The 16,116-nt window shown below is 41.3% G+C and overlaps 2 protein-coding genes across 4 annotated transcripts; both read right to left on the bottom strand.

Moving 5' to 3' along the window:
* Positions 1-2,109: 2,109 nt before the first annotated feature.
* On the bottom strand, positions 2,110-9,098 carry thap1 (THAP domain containing, apoptosis associated protein 1). Of its 3 annotated transcripts, none has more exons than XM_056402919.1 (3): positions 8,862-9,098; positions 7,565-7,757; positions 2,110-4,043 (listed from the first exon to the last, which is right to left on the bottom strand). In XM_056402919.1, exons 1-3 carry the CDS (start codon positions 8,930-8,932, stop codon positions 3,645-3,647), a joined length of 663 nt encoding a protein of 220 aa, XP_056258894.1. In that variant the 5' UTR covers positions 8,933-9,098; the 3' UTR covers positions 2,110-3,644. The 3 variants fall into 3 exon arrangements, with proteins under 3 accessions (XP_056258894.1, XP_056258896.1, XP_056258895.1); XM_056402921.1 differs by lacking the exon at positions 8,862-9,098 and adding an exon at positions 8,721-8,836; XM_056402920.1 differs by lacking the exon at positions 8,862-9,098 and adding an exon at positions 8,582-8,714.
* Positions 9,099-10,122: 1,024 nt separating this feature from the next.
* ccdc82 (coiled-coil domain containing 82) lies at positions 10,123-16,083 on the bottom strand. The gene is made up of 2 exons (XM_056402918.1): positions 13,455-16,083; positions 10,123-13,312 (listed from the first exon to the last, which is right to left on the bottom strand). Exons 1-2 carry the CDS (start codon positions 13,998-14,000, stop codon positions 13,115-13,117), a joined length of 744 nt encoding a protein of 247 aa, XP_056258893.1. The 5' UTR covers positions 14,001-16,083; the 3' UTR covers positions 10,123-13,114.
* Between the last annotated feature and the right edge of the window lie 33 nt (positions 16,084-16,116).

Raw genomic sequence — 16,116 nt, 5'->3', positions numbered from 1 at the left:
GACCTTGATGCTGCGCCAGGGGGCGGAACTTCATACCAAACACGTCGACCGGGATCAGATGTAGCCCCACAGAGGTCTGTTCACCTGAGGACTGTGGGGGGTGGGGGGGTGAAGTCTGTGTCCAAACTGAGACTCAGCTGAGAAACATCAAGGATTAAAGTCCTGCTAGTGTCCCCTAGAGGCTGCAGTGTTCATTACAGCAACATAAGAGACTGTTGGACAGAACAAACACACTGATGATTTAACTACACCCCCTCACCTGTAGTTACCAGTGGAAAACATAATGTGAATTTTGCATTAAGAGCTTTGCTGGAGGAAAGGTCATGTGGTCATTCAAATATACAGGGTTCATCCTCTGGGGAAGAAGAATATTAGGAAATGTTTGTTTATTTGGCTCTCTATTGTTACCTTAACAGGTCCTAGGCTCCATATAAAAATTACAATATATTCATCAAATGTAATTGGTTCCTGATCTGGGGGCTGGGGCCCCTCAAAGGGAAATGTCCAAGGTGTCACAAGGTGATCAAAGGTTACAAAACAGAAACATTTACACACATTTTTTTTTTCTAATTGTTGCTTTTTCTTGTCAAATCAGATACTTTCAAAACCTCAGGCCGCTAAAAGTTGGGATGACTGTAAGGAAATGTAATTACAATGTAATTACACAAAGGCAAACATACGACACCAACTACCAGCTTCATTACTGCAGCACATTTCATGCAGGTCAGTGTCATTTAAAGAGCATCCTGAGGCAGTATGCTAAGATAAGAGTGTATCCAGTGTAGGTTTAACTGAACTGCATGTTGGGGTATACTGGTGGTGCATAGTGTTATCTGTGATCACAGAACAGCGGGTCAAAGTCAGTTTTCTGACATACAGCTCTGTAGCACCACCTTCTGGCCACAGGTATCACTGCTGTTCATCTTCCCACCAAAACAATGACTGTTATGTCACATAAATTGACTGGGCTGAATCATACCGGCATGAATAAAATAACAACAATGACTAAAAAGTAAAAATAAAAAAGCGGATGCAGTCAACCTCTTGAGACAAGAGAAAAAATATTGATTCCTTTTTTCTATTTTCTATTCCCATCCACTGCTGTGCTCTGAAGTGAAAAATTCAAGGATGTGTTTAAAAGCAGTGTCAGTAATGAATGAATGATCAGCTGGTATTACGTCGTAATATTGATGTGAATAAGCTGTGATGTTGTTGACTGGTCATGTCATCCCTCCCCCTTTACCTCTCCAACTACTTATCCCTCTCCAGTTGTCCTTGACCCCCTTCACTGAATCAAACGTATTCGCCACAGCACTCATTACATTGAGGTGAACAACTGAAAAAATCTGTATATCTACACAATACAAAGGCTGAGCAGTCTGATCACCTGACTGCTCATGTTTTTGAACCACTGGCCTTTTTGTTTTTATCAGTGTCACTGTCCTTAAACATTTCCACACACTGCATTGGACTAACGTTAGTCTGACTAATGTTACTGTCTCAGTTTCTCTCTTTTTACTTAAAAATTCATTTTTGAAGTGGGAGGGTGCAACATGAGCTGGGATCAGGCTGGCATTGCACCCTAAATACCCCCTTGTTGGGATCTCACCACCATCTGCAATTTGTTTGGAAACTTTTTAGACGTGAACAGCTCCTGCATTTACTTTGTGCAATGCTCTGGATTTATGGACTGAGCCATTGCTTTCATACGTCCAGTGACGTCTTCACCGTCATCACATGGAATCTGTGAGGCTGCTGAACCTCAAGGGATGAACTGTGCGAGGAGACGGGATGTAAAGACCTCATGTGTTTCCATGGAGATGAACTGAAATATATGACGCAGTGACTCATTTTAAAGAATGTTTCTGAACAATTAACGATACAGATGTTCATGATATGTGCAGGTCTGCTGCATCACATATAGTAGGTATAAAAGGTATTGTCAGAATGTGCAGTAAAATGTTCCCTTTACACCTGCAGACTATAACAAATCCAAATTATTCAGCCTATACACATTTACATACATATTCTATATGTGCAATATGAAACTAACTACATCAATGAATCTATACGACAAAAATGAAAAAAGCAAATGTCTTCAAAAGTAAATATAGTACATTATTTATTTATTTTTCACTGTCACATCCATATCACTATGGATTATGAGGTAATTTCAAGTCTGGTGAAGTCTGCAGCCCATGTGGACTCTCTGGAAGTCTGCACAAAGTCCTCCATTTGCTTTCTCTTTCTGAGAGTGGCATCAGAAGATCAATCTAATATCAACCTCATGTCTGTGTGTTTAGTACAAAGCTGGAGTAAGAATGTGATCATCTTATCTTAGCATAAAGACTGGAAGCAGCTGGGAACCGTAGACTGTAAATAAAGATGGACGTAGCCTTTGTGACGTCTCCCACAGGTTTCTGAAGCTCAAAGTGAGCTGTTCTACTGTCGTCTTGGCAGTGTCTGGCTCCGCCCCTAACTCCCAGCTAAATAAAAAATGGACAAAGAGGTGGAGCATGTGTGGAGCTGAGAACTCGGTGCATGCTAGTTTAATAACTGTGTGAGCATACGCTCCCGTTAGCATTGTTAGCACAGCTGGGTGTTTGGGCTTCTTGCTCGAAGGCTAAACCAAGGTACCAATTCATATGTTGGCTAATTAGCTAGATAACCAGCTACGCTAACAAGCCAGATACTGTAAGCACTCACACCGATACCTGCTAATCAGTGCTAACATATAAACAAAATAATACTAGAATTTCATTCACCTCAAAAACAGGAGCAAAGACTTCTTCATGTTCTATTAGTCAATTAACCAGCAACCCTCAATTCTGCATGACTTTACATTCTTAATAAAATGTAAACAGGTGAGTTACATTAACAGGTGTCCTGAAGGAGGAAATTAGCTCCAGAGACCAAAACTGTTTTGTACCAGGTTGTAAACATGTTTATTTCTGCTGTGAAGTTGGACATTTTAACATGGGAGTCTATGGGGACTGACTCACTGTTGGAGCCAGACTCTGGTGGTCATTAGAGGAACTGCAGTTTAGCTTCATTTTTCAGCCCTACAGGTGTCTGCTTGGTGGAAACAGTCTGGCTCTATCTGAAGTTAAAAAATACATCTCCCAGAACCTCTAGTGCTCACTGTTTATAGGTTGTATCTCATTTGTTTAATCTTCAAACAAACACTAATGTAAAAAGCAGTTTATAGATTTATGGGTTCAAATTTAAACTGTTTCTGCACCAACAACAGTTACTCCATCTGCCCAGTGCTTCCGTGCAGAGACTCCTCAGCCGCCCCCAACCCGTCACAAAATGCTTTCAGTTTGCAGCTCTCTCTAAAGACAAACCCTAAATGTTGAACTTTTCGTTTAAAGTCATTTTCAGTGGAGCCTAATCAGAAAACACAAAGAAAGAAAAGCAAAGAAAAAAAAGGATATGTAAGGTGTTTGTTGTATCCAAAAACACAGACTGAAGTTTTCCACATCCTGCATTTGTATTCCCTAACAAGTGAACCTGTAGCTCTTGGCTCCGGAGTCACTGCCTTGCTCAGCAGCAGCGGTCGGCCTGCTGAGATGGAACCCGCAGCAGAACCTAATCTGCTGGTCAGTATGACCACAGCAATGTTCTCCTTCCTCTCCTCCTCATCACTCGATACCTTTCAGTGTGTGGTAGATTTGTTTGGGTAAAATCACGTATCCCTCGCCAAACGCCGCAGCTGGCTCACAACTGGTCCTTGGCACATCGCAGGCGGCCTTCAGCCTCTTCAGCTGCCTCTCCTGCCGCCGACACTTCTGCTGCGTCGTCTTCAGTTTCTTCCTCAGACGCTCCAGCTGCTCCTCCAGCAGCTCAATGCGCCTCTTCTGCCGCGCGGAGTCCTCCGCCGTGTAGTTGTGGTCGCAGGAGACCGACGCCGTGTCGCAGTGGGTGTCAGGCAGGCTCCTCACAGGTTCAGGCTCCTCCTCCTCCACCACTGGGTCAGAGGTCAGAGGCAGAGAGAGGGGGAAGTGGATCTCTGAGGGGAAGGGATGCTCCAAGGTCTCTGACTGTCAGACAGATAACACACAGAGTTATGATGCTGATTCCCCAATTAATGCAGAATAACATGTAGTTATCCAGACCTAGTCTCAATAAACTAAACAAGTGAAGGATTGATTTGTTATTTTGGTTGGATTTATCTTTGATGAGATTGCAATTATTTGAAAATGAAGACTGGACCATGTCTTGATGTGACACCAGACACTTTGTGCCATCAGTCATCAGACTGCACAACACCACCGCACCCACAGTCTAAAACTCAATCCTTAAACCTCAAGACTGCTATGCACAAGCCACACAACCACTTAATTATTTATTTTTAATATTGTATATACTATTTCTATTTTATCTTATTTATTTTGATTCTGTTTCTATTCTTATTTTATTTCTCAACACATTTTCCCCTTGTTGCTGCTATTCCTTTGTGCTGCTGTGTCTCTGCTGCTGCAGCTCTGTCTCTCTACATAGAGTTTGCAGGTTACTGGAATGTTGAATTTCTTTTCATTATAAATTAATTTCGGATTCATTTTTGACCGAAAATGTCACAAAAATGTCTGTCTCCACATGCAGCTGCTGAAATGGTTAAAAAAAATATATATATATTTTTTCATGTTTGTGTCATATTCAGATTCAGCCTAGACATAGAGACTATAGTGGGGGGAGTCAGTTTTATGTGATGTTGCTGCTATGATGTCACTGTAATATCAACAGGTCTTTTCTCTGTCTGTCTCTGCTGGGAGACACGTCACAAATGAAAAATAGGTGAGACACAGAATCTCTAGACAATGCGATGCAGCTGTGAGGTGAGAAACACAGCCAGTGTGTCGCTCTAAATCTGTTAACGTAGGCACTGAAATGAAAACGAAGACGTTCCACATGCCATAAATCCAGTGTGTTCCTGGCCTCAGTCATAAAATGACAACCACAAACTACAAGCAAAATAATGTGTTTGCTAATTTGGTGGTTTTTAAAGATGACAGTGTAACAAAGAGCATGTATACTTGATCCAATCATTGACATTCAGTGCATCAAGTCCCATCCCCACAGCTCCAGAACCTTCAAAAAGTACTGAAAATTATCCACACTAAATCCAACATGTCATTAATACAGACGCACTGGCGGGACATGAACGTTCACTCAGTGCAGGGAAAATGATTGTGATAATCTTCAATGTGTTTTGTTCATTATTCTCCCAAACCCCAGATATTGTGTAGATCAAGAGATCATCAATTAGATGACAGAAGATTCATCAGCAACTATTTTGATAATCAAATCATTGTTTTAGTTATTTTTTAAGCAAAAATTGCAAACAACTGGTTGGGTTAGGGTCCTCCTCATATGTCAAGATTTAATTCTCAATTTAATTCTTTGTCAAATACAATAGTAAATTTAGCATGTTTGGTTTTTGGACTGTTGGTTGGACAAAGCAAGACACTTCAAGACATCACTTTAGGCTGGGGGAAACTATGATGGGCATTTTCACAATTTTTGACATATTATAGATAAACCACACAGATTAATCAAGAACATAGTGAAAATAACAGTTACATAACAGTAAAACTGCAAGCAGTGTTGAGCGGGCCCTCGCTCTCCGGCTCACCTCAGGATTTTTTTTGCCGATTGACATTTTTTGTTCTTCGTTTTTGTTTCGTCTGATGTTGGAGAAAATAATGTACACAAAGGAAGAACTCCTGGCTTTAAAGTTTACCAGATATAGAATTAAACATCCCATACTTCCCATAAGAAGCTGTACCGTGGATGCAGAGCCGGGGCTAAGCTAAAGGCTAGGAGATGGAGATATAAGCTTTTTCTAACATCAATCCTCATGGGAAATGTCAACTCCCTGGCTAACAAGTGTCATGAACTGGAGGCACTTGTGAAGAACAAGCGAGCATATCGTGAGTGTAGTCTCATGTGTTTCACGGAGACCTGGTTAAACAACAACACTCCCGACCGTTGTGTGGATTTACCTGGTTTCACTGCAGTACGAGCGGACAGAGACGCCAGAGCAAGTGGGAAGAATCAAGGTGGAGGACTGGTTCTGCTTGTGAACAACAGATGGTGCAACCCCGGTCACATCACAGTGAAGGAGAAGATCTGCTGTCGGGATATTGAACTGTTGGTAGTTGGTCTTAGACCGTACTATGTACCGAGGGAGTTCTCACACATCGTCGCCATTGTTGTTTATATTCAACCATGAGATTGTTGCGAGAATACAGACCCAGCACCCTGATGCATTCATTGCAATATCGGGGGATTTTCACCATGTCACTCTCACCTCTCACCTGACCGGCTTCACTCAGTGTGTTGACTGTCCCACATGGAAAATAAGACACTGGATCTGTTGTATGCAAATGTCAAGGAGGCCTACACTGCTTCAGCTCTACCACCACTTGACAGATCAGATCATAATAACATAATAATTTTCTTCAGCCTTCCTACAAACCCTGTGTACTGAGGCAGGCTGCAACCACCCGCTCATTCAGGAACTGGACCCTGGAGGCCAGTGAGTGTCTAAAGGACTGTTTTGAGTGCACAGATTGGAATGTCCTGCTTTCCAAACAACAAACCCTGGATCAGCAGTAACATCAAGTCCCTCCTCAAGCAGAAAAAGGATTTTTTCCATTGCATAGGTATTAAATTGAGATTAAACTGATAATTCTATTGAAATTTGACAATAATTCGTGGACATGTCATATTCACCTCGCCACCAGAGCCACACCCTTGAATGAAAACTTACAATTTTCACAATAAAGTATCATCAGGGTCTAGAAAGTATTTTGCTGTTGATGAGGGCCAGGTCAACCTCCTAGGAAGGGTAAACTAAACAGTCAAACAGGATGTTACAACAACATGCTGCCATGAGGTGGCGCCATGAGTATTACCAAATATGGGCATGAAGATGTGTTCAGGACTCTTGTCACATGTCTATGGTTTGGGGCAGTTTGGACAATACATGCTGGAATTATAGCGAGTTGCCTACAAATTTTAGTGCATGTAGATGAAACACAGAGCAGGGGCTCAATTTCTAAAAATTTCTAGGTGCCGCTATCGAGCCATTCTGCCACACCCATGCACAAGACCCATTACATATGTAAGTTTTCACCAGGCCAAAGAATGGGAAAACCACCCATTATTCCAGCTTGGGAGCATTCACCCGTTAGAAAGGGGTTGGCAATATATCGAATATACTTGATGTATCGCAGCTTGTTCCATGTGGGATGTAGTTTGGCTCAAATTAACTGTGGGGAGGTTGCCAGTTTAGCTGGCATCACTTAGGCTTGTGTGAAAGCTGCCTGTCAAACAAACAACCAGACCAAGAACACCTGAAAAGCCACTCGCACTGGGTGCAGTTTGTCTGTGATGTGAAAGCTAAACGGACCTAACAGAGACTGATAATGTTTGACTCTAACATAAATTCAAATGATAAACAACTATTCAACTTAGAATTTAAATTCAGAGAGTTTCTGATCAAACATTTAGACAGTTTTCTTTCTCCACTCTTCAGTCAGGAGTGTGTGGACTTCACCTTGATGCTGAGGCTGAAGGTGAAGAGGGATGGCACGGCGTTCTCCTTCAGCACTCGGTTGTTGCACTCTCTCTTGAAACAGTCTTTGGTGAAGTGCTGCGAGCAGATGTTGCTGTACTTTGTCGGCTTGAAGTTGTTCCTTCTCATCGCTGCCACCCATTTACCACAAACATCTGGACGTGCAAGAGGAAACCTGAGAAAGTCAAACAAACAAAAAGAGAGAAATATTAACTCAACTTTGGATTTTGTTTTCTCTCTTCAGGATTTATTTTATCATCAGCGGGATAAAATTGTACATTTTTATCTATTTAACAAACCACTTAATATAAAATATAGATATGATCTGTCTGAATCCTGTTTATTCTGTGATACTGGTACATTAACTATTCTAGATTTATTTTGAGTTCATTTATGTTTAATTGTTCTGGACTGATGCTAAATATGTATTTGATACATTCTCTATTGTGTCTCCATGATATGGAGAGAGCCATGTCTTTATTTGAAAATTTCCCATTTTATATGGTAAGTTTTATATCCATAAATGCAAACTGTCTGAGAGGAAACCCAATACTCAACCATTCAAGCGTGAAATGAAACTGTTCTCTAAGGGGAATACCAGATCAGAAAGCACCAGGATTATCATCTAAAAAAAGCATTGAAACCTCTTTTTCATTCTAATTTTAATGTTTGCACCATTTCTTCTTCTTTTTTTCATTAATAGTTTCATTCCTGATATTTTTTTCTGTATTATTTTATGATCACTGAATCAAAGAGGGTTGAAAAAGATCTCCACATGTTAACCTTGATCCAGCAAGAGAGTCCTACAGGGTCTGTAACCAAACTCCACCCAGAAGTGATGCAAATTTACATTCTTGCATTTCTGGATAAGACAAACACGCTAAGAGAATATAATAATATGTTTTAACGAACATGTTTAATGTAATAAAACAAAATGAGGTGAATGAAATGTCTTGTGTGTGTATCGCCACCATAACCTCCATCTATGTTGCTACTTACTTTGGTGCAGGGAGCGCGCGACTGGCAGAAGAACTTGATACAAGACTTGACATTTCTTAAAGAGATTAATGGAGCTTTGGTGAGTTGAGCTGATTGAACCAGTGAAATCTAGCGGCGGGAGAACTGACGTGACACTTACAGCGCTGAGCCGTGAAGCTTTGCACAGACTGCTCAGTAAACGCAGGTTGGTTGAACTCTCTGTGGTGTTCACGGTGCTCTTCCACCATGTCTGGTCAGCTAACGCGGACTAGCTCACACTCACGGGTTTTAAAGAACTTACTTATGGAAGGAGATGTCTTTGTCTTTGTGGTAGCGGTTCTTACATCCGTACGCTGAGCACGTCTGAACCATGGCTTCTGCCCCGAGCCGCGCTCACACACACCCCGGTTCACACTCTACCAGCCTCGGAGAAGTGCTGGTCCTCCTGAAGCTGCCTTATAACCCCTGATCCTCCAGAGGCTATAGTTCTGCTCCTGCTGCTTCTTCTTCGTCTACTTCCTCCTGCTTCTTCTTCTTCGTCTTCGGGGGTTTTACGGCAGCTTGCATCCTAAATGTGGCACTACTGCCACCTTCTGGAAAGAAGTGCACCATCTACAACAGCACAAGGAATGACTGGATCATTTTCTGTTTTTCAGATTACAGTCAAAATCCTGGAGGCACAAGGACAAAACCTACCAAGCAGAGGAAGAAAGCGTTAATCCTCCTATGTTATACATATGTGTGTTTATATGTATGTATATTATGCTGATGTTTAAATTGCTGGGGTCACTTTGACACCAAACATGAAAGATGGCTGTTTATTTGGACTTTAACAACAGAGGATGCAATAACAGAGTCAAGAGTCACTGTCACTTTTTACACACCAATGTTTTAGACAAAATAACAATCCCAATGCTCTAAAATCAGATGTTTTACTAATCACACTTTTTCATTTTTGCTTTTAATAATCTTCCTTTTAGTTTCGGCTCATATTTTGTATTCATACTAAAAAACTATGTTCGCCAAATGTTGGACTGATTTTTTTCAAAGACTTTTGAGCAGAAAAAATTGTTTTAATTATGTTGTTGTCTGTTTGTGACAAATCTGTGGCACCACAGACAAGTATGAAAAGATCGAATACAATATATACAGTAATTACTACCATATTTACAGCCAGGCTGGCATCAGCAGTGTACGTGCTGTTATTGTTTGGAGATATTTCTGCACAGTTTTTAACGGTGAATAATCGTGGTGCTTTTTCAGCTAACTAACATTAGCACAGGTAAGGCCAGAGTTATTGATCTGTTCAACCTGCAAATCAAACAAAAAAAAATGTAAATAACAAAATATTTCAACAGTTTTCTAGGGAAAAAAGTTGCATTATTTATAGCTGAATAGTTGTAATATTTGATTTAACAACACGTGATGTGTTCAGGTGTTAGTGTACTATGGCTCCAACACTCTATATAATTCAGGTCAAATTAAAAATGGCTAGGACAGGCTGATTCATGGGAAATGTAGTTATATGCCAACAAAATTAAGATGTGATGATTTCCAACAAATAATCTGTCAAAACAAGAAGCTTTATTTATAAAAGTGTTTTCAACAGGGCAGGTTGGTCTGAAGAGCCTTATACAGCAACAAGAGACCAGAAATACACTGGAAAACAAGTAAATACACAGCACTGATATGTAACTATGACGTATGCGTCTGTGTATCATCATGATACTGTAGAACACACTGAGTCCAGTAGTTGAGAAAAGCAGAAAAGGCCACAAGGCTTTTAAACACTCTGTAGGTTCAGGTTCAGTAGCTGCACACTGGCAGCTTATTTATAGTGTTGTGGTCTGTTATCCATTTGGTACGAGTGTCCTTAAACGCACCACCACAGAGAGAGGATCTACAGAGGAAAGATTATTAAAAAAAGAGTTTACTTCAAATTAGGGACATTATTTGTCCAAATTTTACATTAGCACATGAATGCATCACTGTGACAGACTTCAGAAAGGAAGAAATAAATAGAACAAGTACAAAAAGAACTTTTTTGTATGAGGCGCTCAATTAATTATATATAACAGAGACATGATTTCTTTTCCTGTCACATTTATACGTTGACATTTACAAAAATGTTTGACCAAATTAAATTAAAAAACTTGCAGTGAAAGTGCAAAATGTAAACTGCAATCAGTTTTCTGCTTTTAGGAGATATGTCCAGAATCTCTGATTCGATATGAACATAAGAAAAATAACTCTTTTTTGTTTCTTTTACAGTCTGATTCTTATTTTGATAGTTGTGTGCATCTTGTGTCAATTGCGTCAACTGTGAAAACATTTCACTGGAAAATATTCTGTCCAGCTTTGGGCTTTTCAAAGGTTGGCCAGGAGTACCTTCAAAAATTTTCTTTACTATACACTGTTCCCCAAGGTCAGCGTTATAGCTCATTTTGGAGAGAAATCCCGCAGTAAACACACCTTAAATACAGGCAGTTTTTCAAACAACTAATCTGTTATTATTTTTTGATTAATTGTTTAGTCCATGAAATATAGTGAAAATGAGTATCAGTGTTTCTCAGTGTCCAAGGTGACATTGTCAAAAGTTTTATCAACCAACAATCCAAAACCCAAAGACCTTCAGTTTACTATGAAAGAGAATAGAAAAGCAGCAGATCCTCACAACAGAGAAGCTGTGATCAAAGATAAATTAAGCCATGACTGAGAATCTTAACAGACATGTTGTAATCAAAGAGCAGCTGCTGAGACAAATGTATTTATAACTAGGCCTGGGTGATAAAACCATAGTGATCTGTACCGGCAACAGACGCGTCATCAATACTAATATGAAGATTGATCGACAGAAAGTCAGATAGCTTCACAGTTGCATGAAACAACCCAGAGCGTGCCACCTCCCTGGCTCATAAACAGCCAATCACATCCCTACAAGTGACACAGAGTCAGGCATTCAACAGGTTTCAGTTGTACCAATAACAACAGAAGTGTGGAGTGAGAGAATGATCACAGCTGCTGAAGGTAGGTTGGTTTCTTTAATTCTAAACAATATCAAATCAATGCTGTGCAGGAAAACAACAAACTCATCACCTCAGCAACTCCCTTTGGATCACGCAACATGCCGTCAGTCTCGACCAACATCTGCTACATCTCAAGAGACAGGCCACAGGCTCCACGATGGAGAGGAGCTCAACAGCGACACCGTATGACGCAACATCCAAACGGTACAAGCACATAACCCACGCAGCAGTGTCCCACTATTCTCCTGGTCTTCACTAAAAATGGATCACTGGAAATTATTAATGATAATCAATATTGAGTGTGTGGCCCTACTTTCAACTCACAGCAGAGATGGACAAAACTATCAAAAGATACAGACGCTTCTGCAAACACTGCCTTTAAACTGTGACCAATAAAAAGCTACTGTACAAGAAAACGTACAAGTGTTTCAGTTCATTCAGTCTGAATGGTCTGCAGACGTCACACAGGAGCCTGAGAAAAACAAGTACTTCTGCTTTGCAGGAACTGGCTCCGATTTAATCTCATTTAAAGAAGGAAAAGTGCAACACAGAAGAATCTCAATGCTGTCAGTTGTGGTATGCTGAATGTCTCCAAGTACTAAAGTACCCATAAGCCTCAGCGGCCATTGTCCATCCAGACCAGTGAAATCAATTTCATCATAGTCAGGATGCTTCATCACTGCAGACAGGAACAGAACAGGAGTCTGAAGCTCTCCAGGACTTCTGACTGACTTCTCTCGTTGTTGTGGACACAGTGTGTTGACTGTGACTCTCTCACATTTCTTCAACTCAATGTATCAACAGGAGAATTTCATGTGTCACTGAGCAGATCTTCTGTCTTCCTGCTCCGGCTGAAGCCCTGACATCATCTTCATGAACTGTTGATTGTTGGGATGCTGCTGGTGATCCACTGGCGTAATAATGGATAGTGTTATTGTCAGTGCATAGTATTTCAACCCTCACTTGACCAACACTGTAATCATACAACCATCTTGATTAGGCTGATAACGTGAAGGTTTGCAAGTAAACATGGGAATGTTCCCATATCCACAACACATGCCATATAACTTAATTGCAGCATTAGCAACCACTAAAGTATTAGCTTCCATCAGTCAAGTGCCAGTTGTCAATGGGAAATGAGACATGACGTTGATTGGGAATCAACTACTGCGATTAGTGACTCTGGGACACATAAATAAAACTGCCCTGACTTGAAATATGATGAGTGGCGTATCAGAACCGAGTTGGTTCATATCTATCAACCATGTTTCAAACTCAGCATCTGTCTACAGCTCTGTCCCATGTCAGGCTCCACGTCCTTCACAGACTATGACGTATCACTTCACTTAGGTCGTCCAAATCCACTGGACATCTTTCTGTTGCATGTCACCAACAACTGTTGCAATGGGGAAAAGATGGCAGTTCTAAGTGATTTGCTTTCCACTTTAAGCTCTGAAGGAGAAAGTAAATGTACAATAATGAGTCATTTTCAGATGGCTAAAGTTTCTGTCTCCATGAGAGTGTGGATCTATTCCTTCCCCTCCTCCTGCTCCTCTTTGTCCTTGTCCTCCTCGTCCTCCTCCTTGTCCTCCTCCTCCTCTTCCTCTCTGCCTCCTTCATCGCCTCTTTCAGCCTCTTTCTTGCTGCTGCCTCCATCCCCATCTTCATCACCACCAGCCTCATCCTCACCTTCTTTAGACTCTTCCTTGTCGCCCTTGCCCGTACCCTGAGAATACAAACACATTTTAGGATTTGACTGATGGTCTGCCTCTGAGAAGTGTCACATTGTTGTGATGTTTTCATCACTAATAAACTAACAACTAACTGGCTGGTTTAAGGTTAAAGTCAAGGTGGGTCCAGAGGTGTACCTGCTTTAAGCGGCTCCTCCTCCGGCTCGGGATTCGGGCCTTCATCCTTTGGGACAGCGCCAGCAGTTTGCTGTGTCTCTGCCTCCTCTTCGCCTTCTCCGCCTCCTCTCTTCCCTTCTCCTCCGCATGGTCCGAGTCCGACTCGTCCTGCCGCTGCAACCTGCTCCGCTTCCTGGGCTGCACCATCCTCTTCGGTTGGCTCCTGTCATCCTCTTCATCGTCCTCCTCTTCATCGTCCTCCTCACTGGAGGACGAGGAGCTGTCGTTGCCTCCCAGGAACGAGCGCTTCCTGCGGGTCACGGAGCGGCTGTCGTCGCTCGAAGTCGCCCCTGACTCGCTCCGGCCCCGGTAATCCTGCTCGCTGTCGTCCTCCGGGGAGCTCTGGAAGTCGGACTGGGATCCGGAGGAGGAGGAGGAGGAGGAGAAGGAGCCCTCGTCACTGTCGTCCAGTATGGAGGCGGGCAGGCCGATTTGCCGCTTCTTCGATGCATCCACTTTGGTTTTCCGCATCGACGCGAACATTTTCCGCTTGTACAAACTCTCCATGTCTGCACGCGGAACTGGAGACCAGTGACATTAAACAGAAACCGGGAACCGGACTGAGAGTAAACAAGCTAACGCTGCTAGCTGGCTTGTAGCGTCTGCGCGTCTCAACGACGAAAACAACCGAGGTCTGCGTCAAAACCGCAACAAAGCAACTGAACTCTCCTCTGTGGGCTTTTATTGTGGAGTCTTTTCACGGAAAACTTCTGTCTGTTTGTGTTTAAGCAACATTAACTACCTAACACCTGTACATGTCGGAGATTTTCACCCCAGTCCTGTTAGTTATGTTTTATTATGGCTCTTGCTTCTTCTTCGCTTCTTCTTGTTTTCCTCTTTCTTCTTCTTTGACGTTTTACGGCAGTTGACATCCACGATGTGCATTACTGCCACCTTCAGTTTCTATTGGGCCACTCACATTAAAGCTGTATCCATTCTTCATTGAAAAACTAAACCACTTCTTATTTTGAACGCTGTCTCCACAGTCTAATATACTTTTAACGTTGTCCTCTACCCGCCCTATTTTAATTATGTCATCAGTTCTTCTATTTTCTGTGTTTATTTCCTGCTTTATATAAGAATATACTAAACTGTCTTTACCGGGTATAGGGTTCGATTTGTGCCAAAATATGTCTACATGTGCACTGTCTATGGCTGTGGAAGCCGAGGGCTGAAGTACATGGACAAATGTTTTGTGACATGATCAGCAAAGAAAGACCATACTAGCAAATATTTTATATCCTATCTTCTCAAGAAAACAAAGTTTGTTATCCCGAGATAAGGAAATATCATCAGGAGAAAACAATTTTTTGTCATCTCAAGATATTATGAGGAGAAAACTATTTTTTGTTATTCTGAGTTGGTGAGATATTATCAGAAGTAGAAGAGTTTTGGTTATCCTGAGATAACGAAATATCGTCAGGAGAAAACTGTATTTGTTATCCCAAGATAACAAGATATTATCAGGAGAAAACGATTTTGACTGAACTTCATACACTACGTCTTAGTGACTCTCCTCCGTAGCCTTAGTAATTGTAAGCTGACGAGGATCTAAAAATGATCTTGTATGAAAAGACATAGTGTGACCTCTGCCCATGATTGAATTATTCTCTGGCGCGTTGATCAATGCCCCGCCCTGACATTTTCAGTTTTCAGCACTAGAAGTTTCCATCTGCATCTGATCTCTGATTAACAAAGTCATATTGAGAAAACAAGCTTTGTTATCTCCAGATAAGGGTATAATTATCTTGTTATCTCAGGATAACAAAAAATGGTTTTCTCCTGATAATATCTTGTTAACTCTAGATAACGAGCTTTGTTATCTCAAGATAAAAAAAAATTAGCGAGTATTGCCTTTCTCTGCCTCTGTACGATGTCAACTGATCATGTGACAAAACATTTGTCTATAGCCATGACAAAACTATTTTGACAGTCAGATTGTCTGTGTCTATTGCTCACCTGACAAAACATATTTCTGTCAACACCTCTACTTTCCACACAGTACATTCATGTATTTATAATACATTTCATTAATTTATAGACGTGTTCAAAGTTTTGGTCAATAGTTTCCAGGCCTGCTGGTATCTTTTCCAGGTTATCTTTTTGGAATATTTATCACCTTTTTCAAGCTCCCTGGAATTTTTCTCTTATCCCACACTTTTTTATATAGCAGCAATAATTTCTCTAAACTTACTACAGTGTAAAAGTTTTATGTTATTGTCTTCTCTGTTAAAGTTATTTTCATCAATTAGAAATACTTTTAAAGAGAAAAAAGTAAACTGAAAATATATTACGGTGTTAAAGGCTGTGTCAGGTGGTTGGACTCACTGCTCTCATCAGCGTCATTCCCAGCAGCAGCAGGCAGTTGGTTTCATTAGAAAAGCTCTGATACACCCCCTGCACCTTCTGACCTGCTCAGCAGCAAACAGCAGACAAACACAATTAAAGAGCAGTTGTTGAACACAGAGGAGCATTTAGCAGCTGGAGATCCTGATATTTTTATCCAGGAGACCAAAACAGAGTTAAAAGAGAGGGAACACAGGACTTTTCCTCAGATGAGCAGAACCATGACTCCAGTGGGATGACACCATTGCTCTGTAGGCAGCTACTTGGTAGCATGCTA

The sequence above is a fragment of the Seriola aureovittata genome, chromosome 18, assembly GCF_021018895.1.
Source record: "Seriola aureovittata isolate HTS-2021-v1 ecotype China chromosome 18, ASM2101889v1, whole genome shotgun sequence".
NCBI classification, from domain to species: Eukaryota; Metazoa; Chordata; class Actinopteri; order Carangiformes; family Carangidae; genus Seriola; species Seriola aureovittata.
The sequence above is the reverse complement of the archived record's forward strand: the minus strand, read 5'-3'. Positions and strand labels throughout refer to the sequence as shown.